Source organism: Antennarius striatus, chromosome 21, assembly GCF_040054535.1.
Source record: "Antennarius striatus isolate MH-2024 chromosome 21, ASM4005453v1, whole genome shotgun sequence".
NCBI classification, from domain to species: Eukaryota; Metazoa; Chordata; class Actinopteri; order Lophiiformes; family Antennariidae; genus Antennarius; species Antennarius striatus.
Window position 1 is genome coordinate 6,443,200 of NC_090796.1, and position 19,428 is coordinate 6,462,627.

General features: G+C 41.9%; 2 protein-coding genes across 5 annotated transcripts; one reads left to right on the forward strand and one right to left on the reverse strand.

Moving 5' to 3' along the window:
- Positions 1-86: 86 nt before the first annotated feature.
- On the forward strand, positions 87-11,749 carry mms19 (MMS19 homolog, cytosolic iron-sulfur assembly component). The gene is made up of 31 exons (XM_068304851.1): positions 87-198; positions 661-709; positions 1,453-1,553; positions 1,643-1,728; positions 1,859-1,933; positions 2,109-2,178; positions 2,469-2,597; positions 2,733-2,794; positions 3,202-3,288; positions 3,369-3,443; positions 3,535-3,612; positions 3,975-4,113; positions 4,677-4,831; positions 5,021-5,099; positions 5,385-5,510; positions 5,595-5,676; positions 5,899-5,996; positions 6,680-6,841; positions 7,187-7,342; positions 7,477-7,576; positions 7,858-7,960; positions 8,052-8,129; positions 8,216-8,342; positions 8,434-8,540; positions 8,705-8,761; positions 8,861-9,047; positions 9,300-9,382; positions 9,514-9,678; positions 10,383-10,442; positions 10,574-10,674; positions 10,978-11,749. Exons 1-31 carry the CDS (start codon positions 111-113, stop codon positions 11,006-11,008), a joined length of 3,096 nt encoding a protein of 1,031 aa, XP_068160952.1. The 5' UTR covers positions 87-110; the 3' UTR covers positions 11,009-11,749.
- Positions 11,742-19,229, reverse strand: zdhhc16b (zinc finger DHHC-type palmitoyltransferase 16b). 4 transcript variants are annotated; one of them, XM_068304857.1, is made up of 10 exons: positions 19,092-19,229; positions 17,163-17,452; positions 16,888-17,082; positions 16,184-16,272; positions 16,070-16,098; positions 15,818-15,951; positions 15,270-15,355; positions 15,059-15,182; positions 14,892-14,962; positions 13,280-13,752 (listed from the first exon to the last, which is right to left on the reverse strand). In XM_068304857.1, exons 2-10 carry the CDS (start codon positions 17,430-17,432, stop codon positions 13,617-13,619), a joined length of 1,134 nt encoding a protein of 377 aa, XP_068160958.1. In that variant the 5' UTR covers positions 17,433-17,452; positions 19,092-19,229; the 3' UTR covers positions 13,280-13,616. The 4 variants fall into 4 exon arrangements, with proteins under 4 accessions (XP_068160956.1, XP_068160957.1, XP_068160958.1 ...); XM_068304855.1 differs by lacking the exons at positions 13,280-13,752; positions 19,092-19,229 and adding an exon at positions 11,742-13,227 and having other exon boundaries at positions 17,163-18,670; XM_068304856.1 differs by lacking the exons at positions 13,280-13,752; positions 19,092-19,229 and adding an exon at positions 13,193-13,259 and having other exon boundaries at positions 17,163-18,674.
- Between the last annotated feature and the right edge of the window lie 199 nt (positions 19,230-19,428).

Below are 19,428 nucleotides of genomic sequence, written 5' to 3' on the forward strand. Positions count from 1 at the left end.
TTTTTACAACTGTCCTTTTTTTTTCGAACGCTTGTTCAAAATTAACTACTTTAGCCTTTCACTCACAACTTTCCGCGCATGCGCAGTTTCTATTGAATAACAGCGGCACGATGGCTGCAGATAGCACCTTGCTGCTGTCGCTGGTGGAGGAATATGTCTCAGGACTACAAGATAGCAAGGCCAAAGACTCAGTCGCAGGTAAAGACGTATTCAGCATGTTTTCTTTGATATTTTCGGAAAACCTCGTTGTCATAAGATGTTATACAAGCTGCTGGTTTGGCTTCGAGGATGCGCAACAACAGCGTGATGTTTAACTTGTTAGCTAACTTAGCGCTACAACATCCTGTGTGGTGCGACAAACCCAACATGTAAAAACCCTCCCGCAGTAATAGTGATCAGAATATTTAATCCCTACACGAACACAAAATGAACGAATTCCTTGCCTTTTGTTGAACTGTCATTCAAGTAATAAAGACATCTGCTTCTAATCTAGCGGGATATGGCCCTATTGTGTTTGCTAGCTCAAAATGAAATGACCATGTCAGTGAACTCTTTACCTCTGATGTTTGTTGTAAATTTAATGTGAAAACCACAAGAGGTCATTTTCTCTGTACCTTTGTAGTCCATTACTTTATATTCTAAATCTTTGTGTCTGCTCAGGTATCAAAGATGGGCAGTTTACAGTTCTGCAGCTAGTGGAAGCACTGGGGTAAGATATGACCATTATTTGTCTTATTTCAGTCACAACACTAACGAGACAAGGTGTGAGGTTTTTGTAAATATTAAAGTGATCTCATCTCTTCAAAATGTCAGGAATAAATAATTTTTGATTTTTATTTTATATATTGATTTGATTCCCAAAGGGAAATGAGTGGCACACTCCAATTAGTTGAAACATATATAAGTGTGTGTGTGTGTGTGTGTGTGTGTGTGTGTGTGTGTGTGTGTGTGTGTGTGTGTGTGTGTACAGAGGCCCTGAACACATAAAACACAAGCAGGGGGCCTTATGCATGCAGGGGAAGATAGAGTGGCGGGCAGTTTCATATTGTTAATTTAAAGGCATTGATTAATCTAACTGGGTCCGTTGCAAATTTGGCTCCAATTCCTCATGTACAAACCATAACTCTTCCAGTAATGCCTCTGAACTATTTGGGTCTGATTTCAGAGAGGTGTATTTATATAATGGAGTAATGCATGTTGCCCTTATCAAGACAATCCCTGGTCTGGACTGCATTGAAGATGTGTAGCCTGTTATACAACAAATTCGACAACAGACACCTCAAGCTGTTGAGCAGCTGAAGTCATATGTTTAAAGCAAGAAAGCGAGAGTTTGAAAAAAAAAAGTTATTCTAATATGAGATTTGTCAGTTTGAAGACTGAATATCCTTGCATTGCATTGCAATTAATTTGTCATTTTTTAAAGCAACATTTTTATTTCTTCCCCTGTTGTAGAACGAATCTGACCAGCTCTCAGCCTCACACTCGAGCCAGAGGAGTCAAGCTTCTCTCTGATGTTTTACAGGAGTGTTATGGAGGACTTACAGAAAGAGAAGGTGCATATCTTTTCTTATATTTTGCAGAAAACTTGTCTCATTCACATAAGTTTTTATTTATTAAGTTGCTGTCTCTTGTCTGTCCACAGTGGATGTGCTCATTGCCTTCTATGAGAATCGTCTTAAAGACCATTATGTTGTCACACCGCCTGTTTTGCAGGGGCTCGGGGCGCTGGTGAGTGTTTCTGTGGAAGGATTCTCTGTGACTGCGTCTAAAATCTCTCACATAAGATTGCGTGTTTTAGAGTCATTTGGAAATTCTGTATTTAGTGTCAGCAGCCAGCATGTTATGCTTTATTTCCAAGGCAAAATGTACAGTGTTACCTCCTGGGTCAGCTGTGTCCATGCTGAGGTCTTTGTTCCAGGATGTGCACGTTCAGGTGAGACTCCATCCACGCTGTGTTGTAATAAAACAAGCTATTTTTGTCTCAGTCGGATGGTGAATGGTGATACAGTAGTGTGTCTTTTCCTGTGCAAATTTATATAACCATCTCTAAATCCATTCTGAAATTGTGTGATTATGCTACTCTCATTCTCTTCCTTTGTTTTTCCTAGTCTTTAATGCTAGTGGAGAGAGCCTGCGTCTACAACATGCTCATAAACCTCATGGAGACCAGAGAAGACGGTGGGATTGAGTTATTTCTGACCTTGTTTCTTTTAAATTTGTTTCCATGCTGTAATAAAAGAGTTTTCACATTTTCTTCTGCATCATTTTAGCAGTTTTTGTTGTTTTTTTTAGACCTCCTACTGAATTTTTTTCTTGATGCTTTTTTCTGTTTTTGCATGCTTTTCCACGAAATAAAAATAATCTCATGTCATCTTGTGAGGGAGATGTCTAAACTCTTCCCTCAGCATTTTCACTCGCCTGGCAGAACATGACTGTAAAGGGTGCTTTCCTGTCTCACTCCTCCACAGAACTGAAAGGTTTGGGTGCAGACTTTGTATTTGGTTTTATCCAGTCGATGGATGGAGAGAGAGATCCTCGCAACCTCCTGTTATCCTTCCAGATTGCAAAGAACATCATCCACCATGGTTATGAACTAGGTGAGAGCACATCCAGGTGTCCACACAAGCATTCAGAATCATTCTGCTTTCATTTTCTCTGCTCTTCTCTGACCAATTTTGAACTATGTTTGACTTAATTTATACTTCCTGTTAATTTCCTGTCTGCTGTCTCAGGTAAATTCACAGAGGAACTGTTCGAGGTTACATCCTGCTATTTTCCCATCGACTTCACTCCCGTAAGTCCTTGTTTGCTCATCTGCCTCAGAAAGAGAAACGTGGTGAAGGCAGAGGGGGCAGCAGATAAAACAGTCATCACTGACTTCCTGTTTGCTCATAAAAGCTGTGTGTGGACAACAATAATGCAGCGTTTACCTCGTCTTCTGCTTACATGCATTTCCATCTCTACGCCACAGAGAACCACAGCTGTGTTACTCAACACATCCTCACAATGCTGCTAATATTTTGAGTTATTACCTGATAATAAATTCTTTAAATTCTTTAAATGGTTTTTAGACGTAGGACGTTATGGTTTGGTGTTTTGTTTTTTGTTTGTTTTTTTAACAAATCTGTTGTTGGTGAATTTGTTTCTATTCTTGCCTCACTTTCATTCACCCATACACACCACCTTTTCATATACCCCCAGCCTCCCAATGATCCCCACGGCATCACCAGAGAGGAGCTTGTCCTGATGCTGAGGGACGTCATCACTGGGACGCCACGGTTTGCTGAGGTATGGCTATCCGTGTGTTTGTGCGAACCAACGTCAACGTGTTTCCAGTGGGTGTGATGGTCGTGTGTTTTTCACTACAGTTTCTGTTACCTCTCATCATTGAGAAACTGGACTCAGACGTTCAGAGTGCGAAGCTGGACTCGCTGCAGACTCTGGTGAGAAATGTCGGCTACTCTCCAGTTTTTCTAAAGTATGCCTCTAACTGCATATAAATCTGCTGAGCTCTTCTGACGTCATGTTTTCCAGACTGCCTGTGTGGCACAATATGAACATTCGCATTTGTCAGAGTTCCTTGAGGGACTGTGGACGTCACTGCGCAGAGAGGTTTGTTGAGAATACCTTTTAAAGGTAGATTTGTAGATTGTATTTTACTAATTTTGTTAATTAAAAAAATGATCCCTGCAAAAATAAGAGATACCCTAAAGATTCACAATAAATTCTGTGTATTTAAAAAAAAAAATCAGCACTGGACTATAAGGTGCACCTTCAATGAATGGAATATTTTAAATCTTTTCCATATATAAGGCACACTGGACTATAAGGTGCATTGTTGGTTTTTGAGAAAATGAAAAGCTTTTGGGTGCACCTTGTAGTGCGGAAAATGCTGTAGTTGAACTCCTTTTTTGATGAGAAATGTAATTTTAATGCCCATCATGATAAAATCTTGTTGTCGTGTTTCACTGCAGGTGTTTCAGACATCCAGTGACAAGATTGAGTCTGCGGGCCTCGCTGCTGTTACCGCACTCACTTCCTGTTTGTCTCGCTCCATCCTCAACTCTGAGTCAGAAGACTCCCTCTGCACCTTCCTGGAGCTCGTGCTTAAAGGTGACATTTGGTGAAATCCAGCGTGTTTGCAGAGGAAAAAATGATTGCAGATTATTGGAAGGGTGCAAATATTTGTGAAGTTTACAAGGGAGGGTTTGTGGAGAGAGAAGTTGTTGAAATATGGTAGTATACATGTTAGAGCTGAGGTGATGGAAGTCTTTCTGGAGTGGAGCTCTGCTTGAGCAGACGGGCTGAATCATTAGTTTCTCATTAGTTTCTGATCAAATTTCAGTTTTGTTATTTTTGGGCTCTCTTGATATGAGCATCTTAATATAAATTAAGTAATTCTGGAATACATTCTGAATTTTAATTGTTATGTAGATGCTGGGATTTGATAATCCTCATATTCCGAACTCAAATCTTTCCTGATGAACAGGGTAGTAAAAGTAATTCTTGATTTTCAGTGTGAATGTTTGTCATTTGAGGGTAAGAAGAGAAATATTGTGACACATTAAAACTTAAACCAGAATTATTTAGCTACTCTCTTAGTGTAAAGTTTTGAAACACATCCAGTGGTCTTGTTTTTAACTGAAAGCCTAACTTAAAATGTGTCGTTGGTCCAGATTGCAGGCATCATCTGAGTGAGCCGGACCTGAAACTCGTGTGGCCAAGCGCCAAGCTGCTGCAGGCCGCCAGCCGTGCCTCCAACCGGGCGAGCCACATTGTCATTTCTGCTGTCATGCCCTCTCTGATCGAGCAATACAGCAACAGAACGGAGGTAATGTGACCTCCAGACGTCTGCGTGCAATAAATATGAAACCAGTGGGGGTACTGCGGGGAGTGGTGACACTGAGGGATTGATGTATTTTCTTTTTTTTCAGTTTTATTATCATACATTGAAAAGCATCAATGGTGTGAGCTGATGGTAACTTTTACTGAAGAAATAAACCTTCTTTCTCTTTTTCAGTGTTCCCACAGACGGACGTTGCTGGAGGTGGTGCAGAGATTCATCGATTCTGTGAAAACCAGCAACCCTTCAGAAAATGGTAAGTTTCTGATCGTCTAATTACGATTGTCATATTTACTTCCTTCTCTCTCAGCTGCTCTGTATTATATTAACACATAATTGGTGAAACTCAAAAATTTTTATGACATTATCACACATTTTATTAGACTTACTTTATAGTGTGTCATTTTTTTGTATCTTTTCAATTATGAGTAGAACTGAAGTAGTTGTTTTTCTGTGGTGAAGAGCGGTTTGTGTGGAAACCGAGAATCACGATTTTAACTCTTTTGTTTCTGTTTACCTTACACTCGTCTCTCCGTTATAGAAGAGAGTGTGTTTTTAGCCTTCCGTCCATCTCTGTGCAGCATGGTGTTTTCAGCTCTGACCGAGACCAACGCCACCCTGCAGGTCACGGCCACCGTTGTAATCGCTTCCCTCGCACAACAAACAGGTGAGATGAAAACGACTCACAGCTGAATCACATGTTTTCATCGCCGAACCTTTTCAGATACTGTAAGTGTTGTGTGTCTGTCAGGTCTTCTGCGTGAATCAGATATTGAGCTGGCGGTAGATCACCTGACCAGACTGCTGCTGACGGAGAACGACAACCGGATCAGGTCTGCTCACCCGTCTCCTAGTCACTGACATCCTTTGTTGCCTTTGTCTTAACACTTATTTCCTCTCATTGTGTATTAATGGCACAGCCAAAAGCAACTTTTATCAATTACATTTTTTCTTCTCTTTCTTTTGACACAGTCAGGATAGAGATATTTCTGTTGCTGACTGGATTAGCTGAACTAATATGTGTTATATGCCTGCTTCTGTGTGCCTACCTTCAGCCTCGCTGTGGTGGAGTGTGTCGGAGCCTTAGCAAAGCTGCACCCGGAGGCCTTCATTACCAAAATGATCCCAAAACTAAAGACAGAGATGTTTACTGGTAAGTTCCATTTGATGTTAGTGGACCAGACAGATTCTAATGTTAAACAGCGTCCGTTAAGAAGAAACCCCCATTTTATCCTCACAGAAACAGTGCTTGAGCCTAACTGCAGGAGTTTGGTTGATCCTGATATTTGAGGAAGGTTGTCTGATACTGTCAGAGGGTTACACCTCCTGTCTCCTGGTGATCCTGATGAGTCACTCAAAGGAGCTGAACACTGGATGGTTTCATTACTTTCTGAGGGGATTACAGAGACGTGCTGCTGCAAAGCACCAGTAAACATTTTAGCCCCCAAGGCTAACATTAGCTTCCATTCTGCTGTTTTTTAGCTTGGCCTCATCTTCAGTTCTTAAAGTGGACAGCCTCAACTGATCAAACCTCTCCTTCGTTTACTCTTTCGGCTTTTTTCCCTTAATATTAAAATAGCAGTTTCTGATTTGTGGACTTCTGTTTGTTGACTGTTGAGATTTTATAAGTGTGTTCCTCCTTCTGATGCTAATAATCCAGATTTGTTAGATTGAAGAGAAGAAAAACTGAAGGCCGTCTTATTTGTTGAGATGGTTTGATCCTTGATTTCAAATAAGTCATTTAAAGTCATTTGCTTTATTTCACTTTAACTCCCAGTTTAACATTAGGTCAGTACACTGAGATGCATTAGAAACCTTTTCTTTTTCTCTTCTCAGAACCTATAGAACAAGACAACAGCATAGATTTTTCTGAGCAGCATTCCCATCATGCACTGCGCCAGCGGTGTTTGTCTGCTCTGGCTGCAGTGTCCACCCAACCCAGCGTGGTTCAGGAGAGCACGCCGGTCCTCCTGGAGGTCCTCGGATCAGCACACACAGGTAAGCTGTGTGGACCCATGGTTTTACGGTAGACTGTTCTTTCCTGATGAGTGACAGATTCCAGTACAAATCACACATTGTTGTTGCTCAGATTATTTGAAGACAAACATTTTCTCATAGGTTGCTTTTAATTTTCAATTAAAAAAATAATTTGAGCAAATATTATAACCCCCCCCTTTTTGTTGGTCTTCAATTCTCATGTATAATCACTTTTTTTGAGATAACGCAACTGCATGCATCAACTATTAATGGGTGGTTGTTGTGCAGCAATTTTCCTCCACAGGAAGAAGCAATAGAGCTAAAAGGGTGTCAGAAGAATGCCAATATATGTATTTTTTGTTTCAGGGAGTGTCTGTTTCTCGGTGGAAGAGGTGGTGTCGGCGTGTCGCAGCCTGCAACGAATAGCAGAGCAAGTCCAGGACAGCGAGGAGACGGGACAATGCTTCCATGATGTGATCATCCCACGCCTGCTGTCTCTGGCTCTGCAGGCGGCGCTGCAGGGTGAGCGGCTTCACAGCGGAAGTGATGAGGCCGATTCATTTAAATGATTTTGTGTCTCTGCATAAATATGTAGTCTATAACCTGAAGATAGAGGTGGATGTTTTTAGCTTGAAAGTCAGGCTTGTGTTTTGAAGGTGAGGGCTCATCGGATCGCTGTAGCCCTCTGGTGGAGGAGGCTGTCCTGAGTGCGATGGTCCCTGTCATCAGTACTTCCTGCTCCAGGCTGCAGCCCACGTCAGTAACTCATTCATTTGTCTCTTCATTTGTCTGGATCTGAACCTGTCATTTCTCATCTAAATTCAGTAATTGAGTATCTTTTAAAGTGTTTGTTTTTTTTACGATAACTTAATGGAGTTAATCATTAGTTTATAAATTCTCAAGGTTTCTATAAAAGACTAAGTAAGACACTCCTTTCTGTATTTTCCTCACCTTTTATCTCATTTATGTTGTTATTGCAAAACTTTTTTTTTCATGAGGTTTGTGCTGTTTCCTCTCGGGTTGTTTCATGTCTTCAGGTTGGCGGGGGTGACCGCAGGGAGAGCCGTGTCTCTCTTCCTTCAAGGCGATGTCTCCTTTCTACCAGACAACTCCTTCCCTTCTCACATCCAACTACTCAAGGTTTGTGTGACTTTATTTATTTAGTGATTGATTGCATTGATTGTTTCATTCAAAGTGTGACTGTTTTTTGTGGTGTGTAATGTTTCCTCAGGATCAGCAGGGGGACTCGTGGAGACAGTCCCAGATGGTTTGTCTGCTCCTGGGATGTGTGTGTTCCTTACCTCGTAATGTGAGTCTCAGCTTTAACACTATGTTCTCCAGTTACTACAAGGTCACTGCTGTTGTTGGAGCTTCATTCTGAGTGTCGTCCTCTAGGTGGAGGTTCCTCAGATGGATCGCCTGCTGTCCCAGCTGGAGGACATGAGCTGCACCTGCAGCCACCCGCTCTCATACACCTCAGCAGCTAAATGCTTTGCTGGTCTGGTTAATAAGAGACCACTGGGTTTGTGATTTTAGTCTTTCCTGGTTTTTGTTCTCGACCCGAGTGTTGACATGACAACACAGCAGCTGTGATGGTTTGGTTTCTGCTTCAGGGGAATCTCTTGACCGCTTAATCCAGAACACAATGAAGAGAGTGTGTAGCGAGCTGGAGTCTCCATCTTCATCTGTTCGCACTCAGGCCTTCACACTCTTGATCTGGGTGAGGGTCTCACTGCCTTAAATATTTCTGCTGCAGCACGTTTGCACACTTAGTTTGCAACACAGGTTGTGTCCTGTCAGCTGTCAATGATTTATCAGGATAACTGTTATATTTGCAAAGGTTTGTTAGTTTAAGAAGCATCATCAGGTTGTCATTGTATCCAGGTTGCCAAGGCTCTGCTGCTGAGATACCACCCTCTGTCTTCTGCACTGACTGACAAGGTAGACATGCGAATATTGCAGTACATAAATTTAGAATTCATTTTTGGCCGGGTCTGACACCGTCTGGTTTAAATTTTCTTGATCTCTTTATGTTTGAAGCTCTTCTCTCTGCTGGATGATAATGAACTCGGTCCATCGGTAGCAGATGGCTTCTCTCTGATGATGACCGACTCTGCCGACGTCCTGAACCGTTCGTGCCATGCCGATGTTCGCATCATGTACCGCCAGCGCTTCTTCGGCGAGAATTCAGCCAAGTTAGTCCAGGGCTTCAACGCTGCTCCACAAGGTACTCACCACTGACTTAAACTGAAGTTAAAGCTACAGGTGAAGTCCTCTTTGTGTACTAGGGCTGTGACATAGAACAGTCCCGAGAATTATCACAGGATTGTTTTCATCCTGTGGTGGTGTTTTTGTGACCTGCACCGGAAAAATGATATGTAAAGCCTCTAAACGACAAGAAGTGACCTCCATATGAAGTGATTTTTTTTTCTGGTGGGCTTTCATTTTAGCACCACATTGACTGTCTTTCTCCCCGTAGATAAGAAGCCCAACTACCTGAAGGCTCTGTCCAACATCGTCAACAAACTGCCCAAACAGGTTCAGGTCACTGAACTACCAGCGGTGAGTGAAGACCTTCTGCTGACGGCGTCAGAAGTTCATTTATACAAATTAGTGGAACTAGTGGCTGCCTGTCACTGGACCCGAGAGCCTGAAAACCCTCACTTTAGTGAGAAGTATTTGTCCCCCTCCAGCTCCTGTCCCTGCTCTTGGAGGCCTTGTCGTGTCCTGACCAGGGAGTCCAGCTGTCCACCCTGTCCTGTTTGGAGCCTGTGCTCCTGGACCCCCCACCAGCACTCATACAGCAGCTGGAGGCTTTGGTCAGCAGGCTGCTGGCCCTCATCTGCAGTCCGGCCATGGTCAGTGATCAAACTGTGTTCAGCAGCTTCATAGGGACTCAGGAAAAGAAAACTCTGTTGTATTAATTTATTACTGTGTAAAGCAGGTATTTATACAGTACATGTACACATTTCAGACTTTAAGGATGTTCCTAACTTGAAGAGACCTGCAGAATGACACCAACCAGTGCTTCTGTCTTGGTTTTAAGCATCACAGGTCCTCACTGTCCAACTAAAATGTTTCTGATTCAGTGCTGTACCAATAACTTCAAATATTATTATGCTAAAAGTAATCTGGTAGTTGAGTTCTCCCTGACCATCAGAGGGCAGTAGAGAAACAGGACTCTTACCTGTGAGCTGCAGTCATGTGTATCATCCTCAGTAGACAGGATGCTAACAGAGATGAGTTCTGCTCATGGACAGATAATGAGGTGTAGAAATATTTCATTTGATTAAAGCAAATAATACTGGAAGTTTTTCCGTTACTCTAAAGTTTGATCAAAAACTGGTGAATCCAGGAAACATCTTCTGCAGGTTTTCACATCAGTAACTAACAAGGCTACTGAAATTCAGCAATTGTTAATGCCTTTAAGAGTAATATTACTCTTTTAGTCAGCAACTAAAGTCATGGAATGGCAGTAATTGTGTTCTAAATGGGATGACACAGCTCATATATTGTGGACGTTTGCTGCCCAGACTTGTAACCATTATTGGGTTTCTTTCAGGACGTTAGGATCACCTCGTTGCGATGCATTCATGCTGTTTCCCAGTTCCCTGTACACGAGGTAAAACTCTCAATACTCAGTGTTATGTAATATGGACTTTTCTTCGTAACTATAATATATTAAACTCAAAAAGAAAGTAATGTGGAAGTATTTTTTAAATATAGATTATATAACTCTTTCAACATTTTCAGGTGTTGCCTTTTCGGGCCAGAGTTCTGCGAGATCTGGCCCGGCCTCTGGATGACAAGAAGAGGCTGGTGAGGTCGGAGGCGGTCCAGGCCAGAGCAGATTGGTAGGAATCAGATTTACGCACAAAATCAATGCTACTTAAACATGTAATCACACATCAGTGACCAAAGCTCTGTGAATCTAACAAATCATACCTGCTCTTCATCATTCATACTAAGGAATTAACTGTTGATGCTGTTGAAATGCAAGGAAAAAAATGTTTTCTGGAGGCCAAGCTAAAATTTCTACTGTGAATATGCAGTGAAACTTCTGTCAGTGATTTACAAATGACTGCATTGTTTTGTTTTGTTTTGTTTTATTCATAGCTTCCTCACCACAACCCGTCTCTTTGTCATGTTCCCCACAGGTTCCTGTTAGGAAGTCCAGGAGGAAGATGATTCTGCTCCTCAGACACAACCTGGGTCAGTTGGAACAAAACCCATGTGCAGAAAGTCCGAATTAAAGACCAATTACTTGTTGGTGCGGTCCTCAGACCCGTCCTACTGAAGTGAAATGTTTCTAAATGTCTCTTCACGAATGCACAAATATGACTGTGGACTGATTGCAAAGCTGTGTTAAAATAAGGAACTTGATCATTTGTTTAAATCGTTAAACGCTTCATGTATTTTGTGTTTCTCGCTGCGTATCGGAGGAAGTGAATCAATGATGGCTGGCATCAGAGGCCAAAGACGTTCATGTTGAATCTTATCTTTGGTGATTATAAATAACTGATTTTAGGTTCGGAGAAATTTGAAGTCCAAATTGAATGCAGTCTGAAGCCACCAGCTTTGGTAGGAAGAGAAACCACAGAAACATGCATTTCATGAAAGTCATTGGTAATGTCTGGGTTAGAGAATGTAGGCGGCTAGAGCTTGGAAGTGTTTTCAGTGTTACATGAATGAAGCTCCTCATGAATCGCACCTCAACTGACGTGAGTGAAATTTTGGTATTAATGCTACATAATTAAATGTTTGCTGAAGTAAGATTATAAATTGTGAATGTCATCACATCTTTTATGTATTTCCATGTGTGTGAGCAAGTATTGGCGTTATATGAATATGAACCTCACATAAACTCATGCCAAGGACAATATTTAAGATGTTTCAATGAACATGTCATTAAAAAGCTTTTATTATAAATATTTGGTGTCATTTTATAAACATAATAGTTTCCCAAATTGGAAACAAATCAAATATTAAACAGTTGTAATTAAAAAAAATAAAAAAATCAAGCTGGTCCACTGCTCCCACTGAGAAACAGCATTACTATATCAGGTTTCTATGGCAACTACAGATCCGACTCATGGATCACTAATTGCATTGGTGGGAACATGTTGGGCCTAAAATCAAAATTCACATTCACAGACACATTAACAATGACAGGAGTGCTGTTTGTTTTCGTATCAGTCAGAAATTTTAAGACCAATGAATCAGTTCACAACTCTCACTTCCCAAGACACAACAGGAACAAACATACAGAGTAAACCCTTTTTTTTTGAATCACAGAATAGTTTTTTGTATAATTTTCCACCCTTCATTAAGAAACACTTGGATTTGTCACCAGCTGATGAGTTACAAGCAGCGTAAAACCAAAACTCAAAAGCTGAGAGAACATGGAGTTAATTATTAACACCAACAGAAATGAAAGACCTTTGTGAAGATTGTCCACCTTTATCTTCATCCGTCAGGGATGGAGTGGGTAACTGTGAAGTCATGTTTGTGGCGGACATATAAATGCTTCTTCAGAGTCGTTAATCCATCTTTCATGGTACCTACCTTCAGCAAATGTCACAGCACTGCCGGGGACATGTTTATTTTTTGATACGCAAAACACAAATAGCAGTAAAAACCACTAATAACACAAAAAACAGAAAAACATATTTGGGATTCAAACCCCAGCAGCTGCAGGTCCCTTCAGTCTCCGTATGAACATAGTCAATAAACGTCTCTTCATCACCATGTGTGTTTGCATAAACTGTGATTTCAATATTGCCCTGATTTGCATGATGAATCAAGCAGATATCTGGGAAATATAGTCTTGATGTGAAACATTAAAAAGTTAAAACTGTTTTAGTCGATGCTGTAACTCAAACTATGGCGTTCACACACAGTCATCTGTCACTCCTACAAACTGATCCAGATGCTGCAGGAGCGGTGCAACATCTCCAGGCCCCAGAATTCAAATCTTCAGAGGAGGTGGACATAGCAGGAAGAGGTTTGGTTTCCACAGTGACGCCAGCCAGCTGCACCACTTATGATCAGCTGGTGGGACGGTCTGCAGTCAGACCTACTGGTAAAAGGAGGTTAGATGATAACTGGTGGTTCCTGCTTCTAGCAGTGCAAGGAGCAACACAGCACGAAACCCAACGCTCCTTTCCAGGGTACTGACTCCAGCAACAGACCAAAACAGATGCCGTCACGTCTGGTCAGAAGAGTTTCACACGCATCATGTTTCTTAAACTGTAGGCGGAGGCGGTGTGTGTTTTTGGTATAGTTTAGAGAGAATGGGTGGGGATCAGATGGCCATGGGGTCTCTTCTGGTGAAGATGCAGTCCCATATGATGCCGTCTCCACCTGGGGGATGGTTGGAGGGCAAGAAGACCCGTGTGAACCAGTGGCTGAGGAGAAGGACACAAACCCTCAATAGTGACTGGAAACAACAAAAATGTAGTCTGGTTCAGTGGCTGTTTGCTAGCCTTTCATGTGCAAAATGATCAGCAAGACACAGACTCCATCAGGACTTGCAATGATTCAAGTTACACTGTTTTGAGCCACGTCCTTGTAGAGCACGGATAACTGAAGCAGACGAACCAAGAGTGAAAAAATACTGCAAGCAGATTTAAAAAGTGACTCACAATAAGAAACGGTACGGATTGTTGTACCCTATTATAATTAGAATAATTTTTTTCCATTATATCAAACTTCCAATTTATGACATTAATAGTCTTATTTTATAGCAGCATTCAATGTTTTTCCCCTTTTATTTTATAGCGATTTTTTACTGGTACTAGTGGAGTACATCCAGGCTGACAGACGAGGTTAGACAGGAATCTCCATGGACTATGATGTTTGCAGATGACATTGTGATCTGTAGTGAGAGCAGGGAACAGGTGGAGGAGAAGCTAGAGAAGTGGAGGTTTGTCCTGGAAAGGAGAGGAATGAAGGTTAGCCGCAGTAAGACAGAGTACATGTGTGTGAATGAGAGGAACCCAAGTGGAAGAGTGAGGCTAGAGGGAGAAGAGATCAAGAAGGTGGAGGATTTTAAGTACTTAGGGTCAACAGTCCAGAGCAATGGAGAGTGTGGAAAAGAGGTGAAGAAGCGTGTCCAGGCAGGATGGTACGGGTGGAGGAAAGTGTCAGGTGTGATGTGTGATAGAAGAGTTCCAGCTAAAATGAAGGGAAAGGTGTACAAAACTGTGGTGAGACCAGCGATGTTGTTTGGTCTAGAGACAGTGTCACTGAAGAAAAGACAGGAGACAGAGCTGGAGGTAGCAGAGATGAAGATGCTGAGGTTCTCTCTGGGTGTGACCAGGAAGGATAGGATCAGGAATGAGTACATCAGAGGGACAGCACATGTTAGAGGTCTTGGAGATAAAGTCAGAGAGGCCAGACTGAGATGGTTTGGACATGTCCAGAGGAGAGATAGTGAATATATTGGTAGAAGGATGCTGAGTTTTGAACTGCCAGGCAGGAGGCCTAGAGGAAGACCAAAGAGGAGGTTTATGGATGTAATGAGGGAAGACATGAAGGTAGTTGGTGTGAGAGAAGAGGATTCAAAGGACAGGGCTAGATGGAGGAAATTGATTCGCTGTGGCGACCCCTGAAGGGAAAAGCCGAAAGGAAAAGAAGAAGACTAGTGGAGTACATCATTCCTACCAAGATGTAATTTAACTTGTAAATCTGTATGTAAATTAAATTCTATCACAGTTCCAGCTCTTATTTCCAATGCAAACATTTCTCGCTGCAAAACCACTCAAACCAGTGAAACTTATTGTAAAGCTGCTGAAAGACTTGGAATACACAACTGCAGCTGACTTTGATTGCAATTTTTCCATCCGGGATCAGCAACAAACTAGACAGTGGACAGTTATTTTGCCATAGCAACTATAAAGTCAACTGTTGTGCTATGAAGCTTGTTCTTGTAGCTGCTCTAAGTGATTTCACTGGTATTAAATTACATTTTCCTTCAACACAGTCAGCCACACATGGTGCCCAACCAACTGTGAATGAATGTTTTTTTTCTTTTATGAGAACCATTTAAGAAAATAGAAAGTGATCTCACCTCCTCCTTTCCACACCAAAAAGTAACTTCCAGTTGTTAATTCTGCCGTGATGATAAGGATTTCTGAACACCTGAGTGAAAGCAGAAGACGTGTGATTTGAACTTGTTCTAGCTCTGTCAAATAAAACTATCCTGGCACTGTGGCAGCTGTTTTTATTCACGCTTACCTTGCCCTTTGCTCTGAGTCTCTTGGTCTCTTTGCGGTTGATGTGGCGCTCCACACTGGTTTCTCCTCTGCTGATGAGCAGGAAGTGCCACACGGTGAGTCCTCCCAGCGCTACCGCCACAGAGCTGCAGGTGGATGTGTTACAACTGGACATGTCTGGATAATATTAACAAAATTTATTTGATGTTTCATCTAGGAGCAGCATTCCTCACCTGGTGAGCACCCAGAGGAAGATGACACACTTGTGAGCGATGGTCCCTGCAAAAGTGTCTTTTGGAGGAGGGGTCTGGTAGTATCTCTGGAGAGGAAAGCATTCAAACTGGTGTCAGATGTAGAGTCACTTCACTTTCAGGTATGAAACAAGCTTCTTTCCACTCGTTGCTTTGGCTTGGGATCAGAATGGATGGACCATGCTGGATCCTATTTCTGATTAAGTGATCTCAGTGTGCAGATGACTCTCAAAACTAATTTGGTTTTGTTCAGCAGCTGGTCAGCAATCCCTCTTTGAGATCGGACCGCCCTGGATCAGATTAATATCAGAAAGGGAAGATCTTTTACACTTCTCCTGTTTCGTTTGACATTTGTCAACTGAGCTCAACTCTGCTGTCTTTCAACCATCAGGCAGATGCGTCCAAAAACAACAAGTCATCACAACGCAACTACCCAGGCCTCTCATCCTACCAGCAACACCATGACAAACTGAATAAAAAACAGCCTTAGTGTGAGGTGTTGTTCTCTGTGTGAGGGTGTCTGTCCTCACCTCTATGGCACCGTAGGCATCCAGGAACAATTCTCTGCTGCTGACGCTGCAGTAGATGCATCCCAGAGTCATGTAAATGCAGAAGGAAAAGAAGTAGCGATGATTCAGATGACCCACGCAGTTGTTCAACCACGCTGGAGGCAAGCTCAGGTGAAATATCAACAAAGTGGGAAGTTACAAAAATACAAATACAAAAAAACACTTGCACTCAATGAATTCTCTTCTTCATATTTGGCTTTTTAAGAAGGATACGGCAGTGGTGGTCCATCTTCAAAACACATCTTTAAGAAAACAGAGAACTCCTCGTCAGTTATTTTGTAGAATACGTAACATTTCTGTCACACGCGTCTGCCTTTGTTATCTTACGTGTTGCAGATGCTGCAGTGGTGCGTCCTGGGAGGTTTGGGAGTGATGCATTTCTTACAGATGGACACTGAAGGAATATGAATTCTGTCCTGATAGACACAAAATAAAGGATGAATTTTTTTGGCTGGAATGACAAAAGTCAGTCTAATCAAGACTTGGAACAGAGACATTCACCCACAAAATACCCGAGATTTAACCATAAAAAAAACTGGACCACACTTGTGTTTTTGTCAAAATTTTTCACCATGTTCTAGACTCAACTATCTGCACCTATAGCAACTTTACTACACAAGAAGTCAGTACAAGTACACATCTTTCCGTTATCTGACTTTTAAAAAAAAATCAAGTCAATTTTCTCTAAGCCGATCAGTTCAATAAATCCATCCAGGGTTTTCTTATGATATAATGAGAACACTCACAGAACTTTCAACACATAATCCAGAATAAAAACCTACTGGATGATATTAGATAGAAAGAATCTCTTATCAGTTACAGTCTGCATGAAGAACTGCAGAAGTTTGAAAACATTATTTTTGAATCCAGACGATGATTTAATCTAATTTTTCTAAAAGAAAAAAAACAGAAACCTATTCTGTCTTTGATGATTTTCCTCAGTCAGAGACAACCAGCCCATTAACCCTTAAGTGACCTGGCTAATCACAAATCCACTAGAGACTTCACTATTTTTATGCAGCCTTTATTACCTTGGGTGGATGTCCTGGGGAGGTGGTGGTGGCCTTATAGTAATGGAAGACCACCATGACCAGAAGCCAGTGGCCACAGCAGAGGTGCCAGACAATCCAGGGAAAAGAATATGTGCTGACGATGGTGGGGAGGACGAATAGGTAGATGATGACCACAACTGAGGTAGTGAGCAGTACGACAAGCCAGACAAACACCTGACAGACATAAGCGAGGGTGAGGAATACAGTCTGGAACCGTGAAGAGAAGCATCAAGAGCGGAAACCCAACAACTCACCACTCCAAACCAGCGGGTCGTGTTGTCCACGATCCAGTAGACGGGTTCAAATGCACAGTCCAGCAGAGTGTCCGAGTCGCTGAGGCTGTTGAAGCACAGTGACTTGAGCAGCAGTCTGCTGTAGCTCCAGAGCTCCAGAAGCCTCCTGCTGATCCGCGGTTTCGTCCCCGCGTCTTCGCTCCCCCTCCATGGGAGACACAGCCGGCACCCACGCAGCGCCAGTCGCATGGCCCGGGACAGCTGCCACCTGCAGCTGCTGCCCAGACGCATTCCAACGCTGCACACTCCGCCTTCCAGACACACACAAACACACAGAAACACACACCAACAGTTACAAACACAGGTTGCGTAGAACAGAAGCTCTTCGTAACGCAGCCTGAAGACTTCTGAGGCTTCCATGTTCATCTGTGCCTCCTCAGGAGAAGTCAGAGGTGTGAAGCCTTCAGACGGATTTGATATGTTGACATGTAAACATGTGGGCTGGGATATTAGAGCAGCAGGTAGCACATAGGACCACATACTGAAAGTGCTGCCTTTTCCAACTGAGAGCATCCTGTATACACGGATCCGTCAAGAAAAACAGTGACAGGGGGATCAGCTATCATCAGCTGCACAGCTCTTGTTAATAATTCAGATTTCCAGGCCAAAAACCTCCTGTAACTTTCACAGAAGATCCAGAGTGGCAACCCTGTACGAGGGAAATGCCAAGGGATGAATGTCTTCAGACTGAAATAAAGTGGAAACCCGATCCAGGACATCATGTCAAGAAATTGAGGATTAGTTTCACTGATAAGGTTTGTTCAGGTTCTCCAAAATACATGGCATTAATAATGAGACACTAATCCTGGATACTTAATAAACAGTAACTGTGAGACACAATCTGTCCTGTAAAACTATCCACACTGACATCTGCAAACTGTTTATGTTGTTTTTGTTTTGCTCACAGACACTAAGAATCAACGGTGATCAAAACAGACCTGACAAACACACTAATGTGACACACGACGACACAGATCGGTTTTCCTTTCATTAAAGCGAGAAACCCACATCATTCATAAATGATGATTCCATTAATTGGATAGCATTACTGTAATTACAGTACTGTACTCTGAATGAACAGAAGCTCATTTCTACTGAAGATCATTTTTATAAAAATCTTCATTTTCCCTGATTATTGACTGAAACAAATAAATGATTTGAATTTAAAATGATCGTGGAAAAACAAAAGGCGACAAGTTTGGTTGATAATTTACCCTGTTAGTCTCTGTTAAAGCATAGCAGGTTTGTTCCAGCACCTCATCAGAAAACATTCTGCTTTCTTCTATCTGCTTTAACACTCCAGTCAAAATCAATTAATAATCAATAAATCTGTGACATAAAAGGAAACGATCTGGAGGAAATACTTCTGGAGACTGGTGTGTTTTAGACGAGCCATTACTCCAGGAATTAGTACATTCAAGGCATATATAAATTTATAAACCCAAGGAATGTATTTTGTTTATCTCATTCTACTTTAAACAAGAGTACCATCCTATTTTGAACAAAATACCTTTATTAATTCATTCAAGCACTTCCAATGACCTACGTTCCCCTTCAAATGAAAGGTGTTTTCAAGGAAGGAGCAAACAGATACAGAAATTAAATACACGGAGATAATTCATACCTGAATTAATACTACCTAATGTATTTTCATACTTGAATTTATACTATGTAATATTTTATGTATAAAAATCCAGCCTTACCAACAAATAAGTTTAAATTAATACCCCAACAAGCGGCTTGTCATCCTCTGACGTTAGCGAACAGCTAACCGGCTCCAGCTCCATCCATGCCGCCCGTAATTAATCAAAGCAATTTCAAATAAATATTATAACTGACTACTAATATAACTGATCCTACTCCAGCCAGGTGAACAATGATGTTCCTTACCTTGTCGGGAGAGCTGGGCGGACAAAACTATGTTACGGACAGCTCATGATCGGGCGAAATTGTTAGCATAATTCCCTTCTTCCTCCTACTCGGAGTGACGATTTACTGAGATCGTTTATTGAACAGATGTTTGATTCTCCAGCGACACCCAACGCATCTTCCGGTCGGGGTTAATGAAGAGGAGCCACTCATTCGTTAAACAGGACGACTCTTAAGAGACATCTGTCAGACTGTTAGCACAACATTTTGGAGTCCGATAATTAAATTTAGAGTGAAGCATCCTACAGTTTGTCCTTTAGTAGCAGCTCGACCAGCGTATCCTGGGAAATTAAGTAAT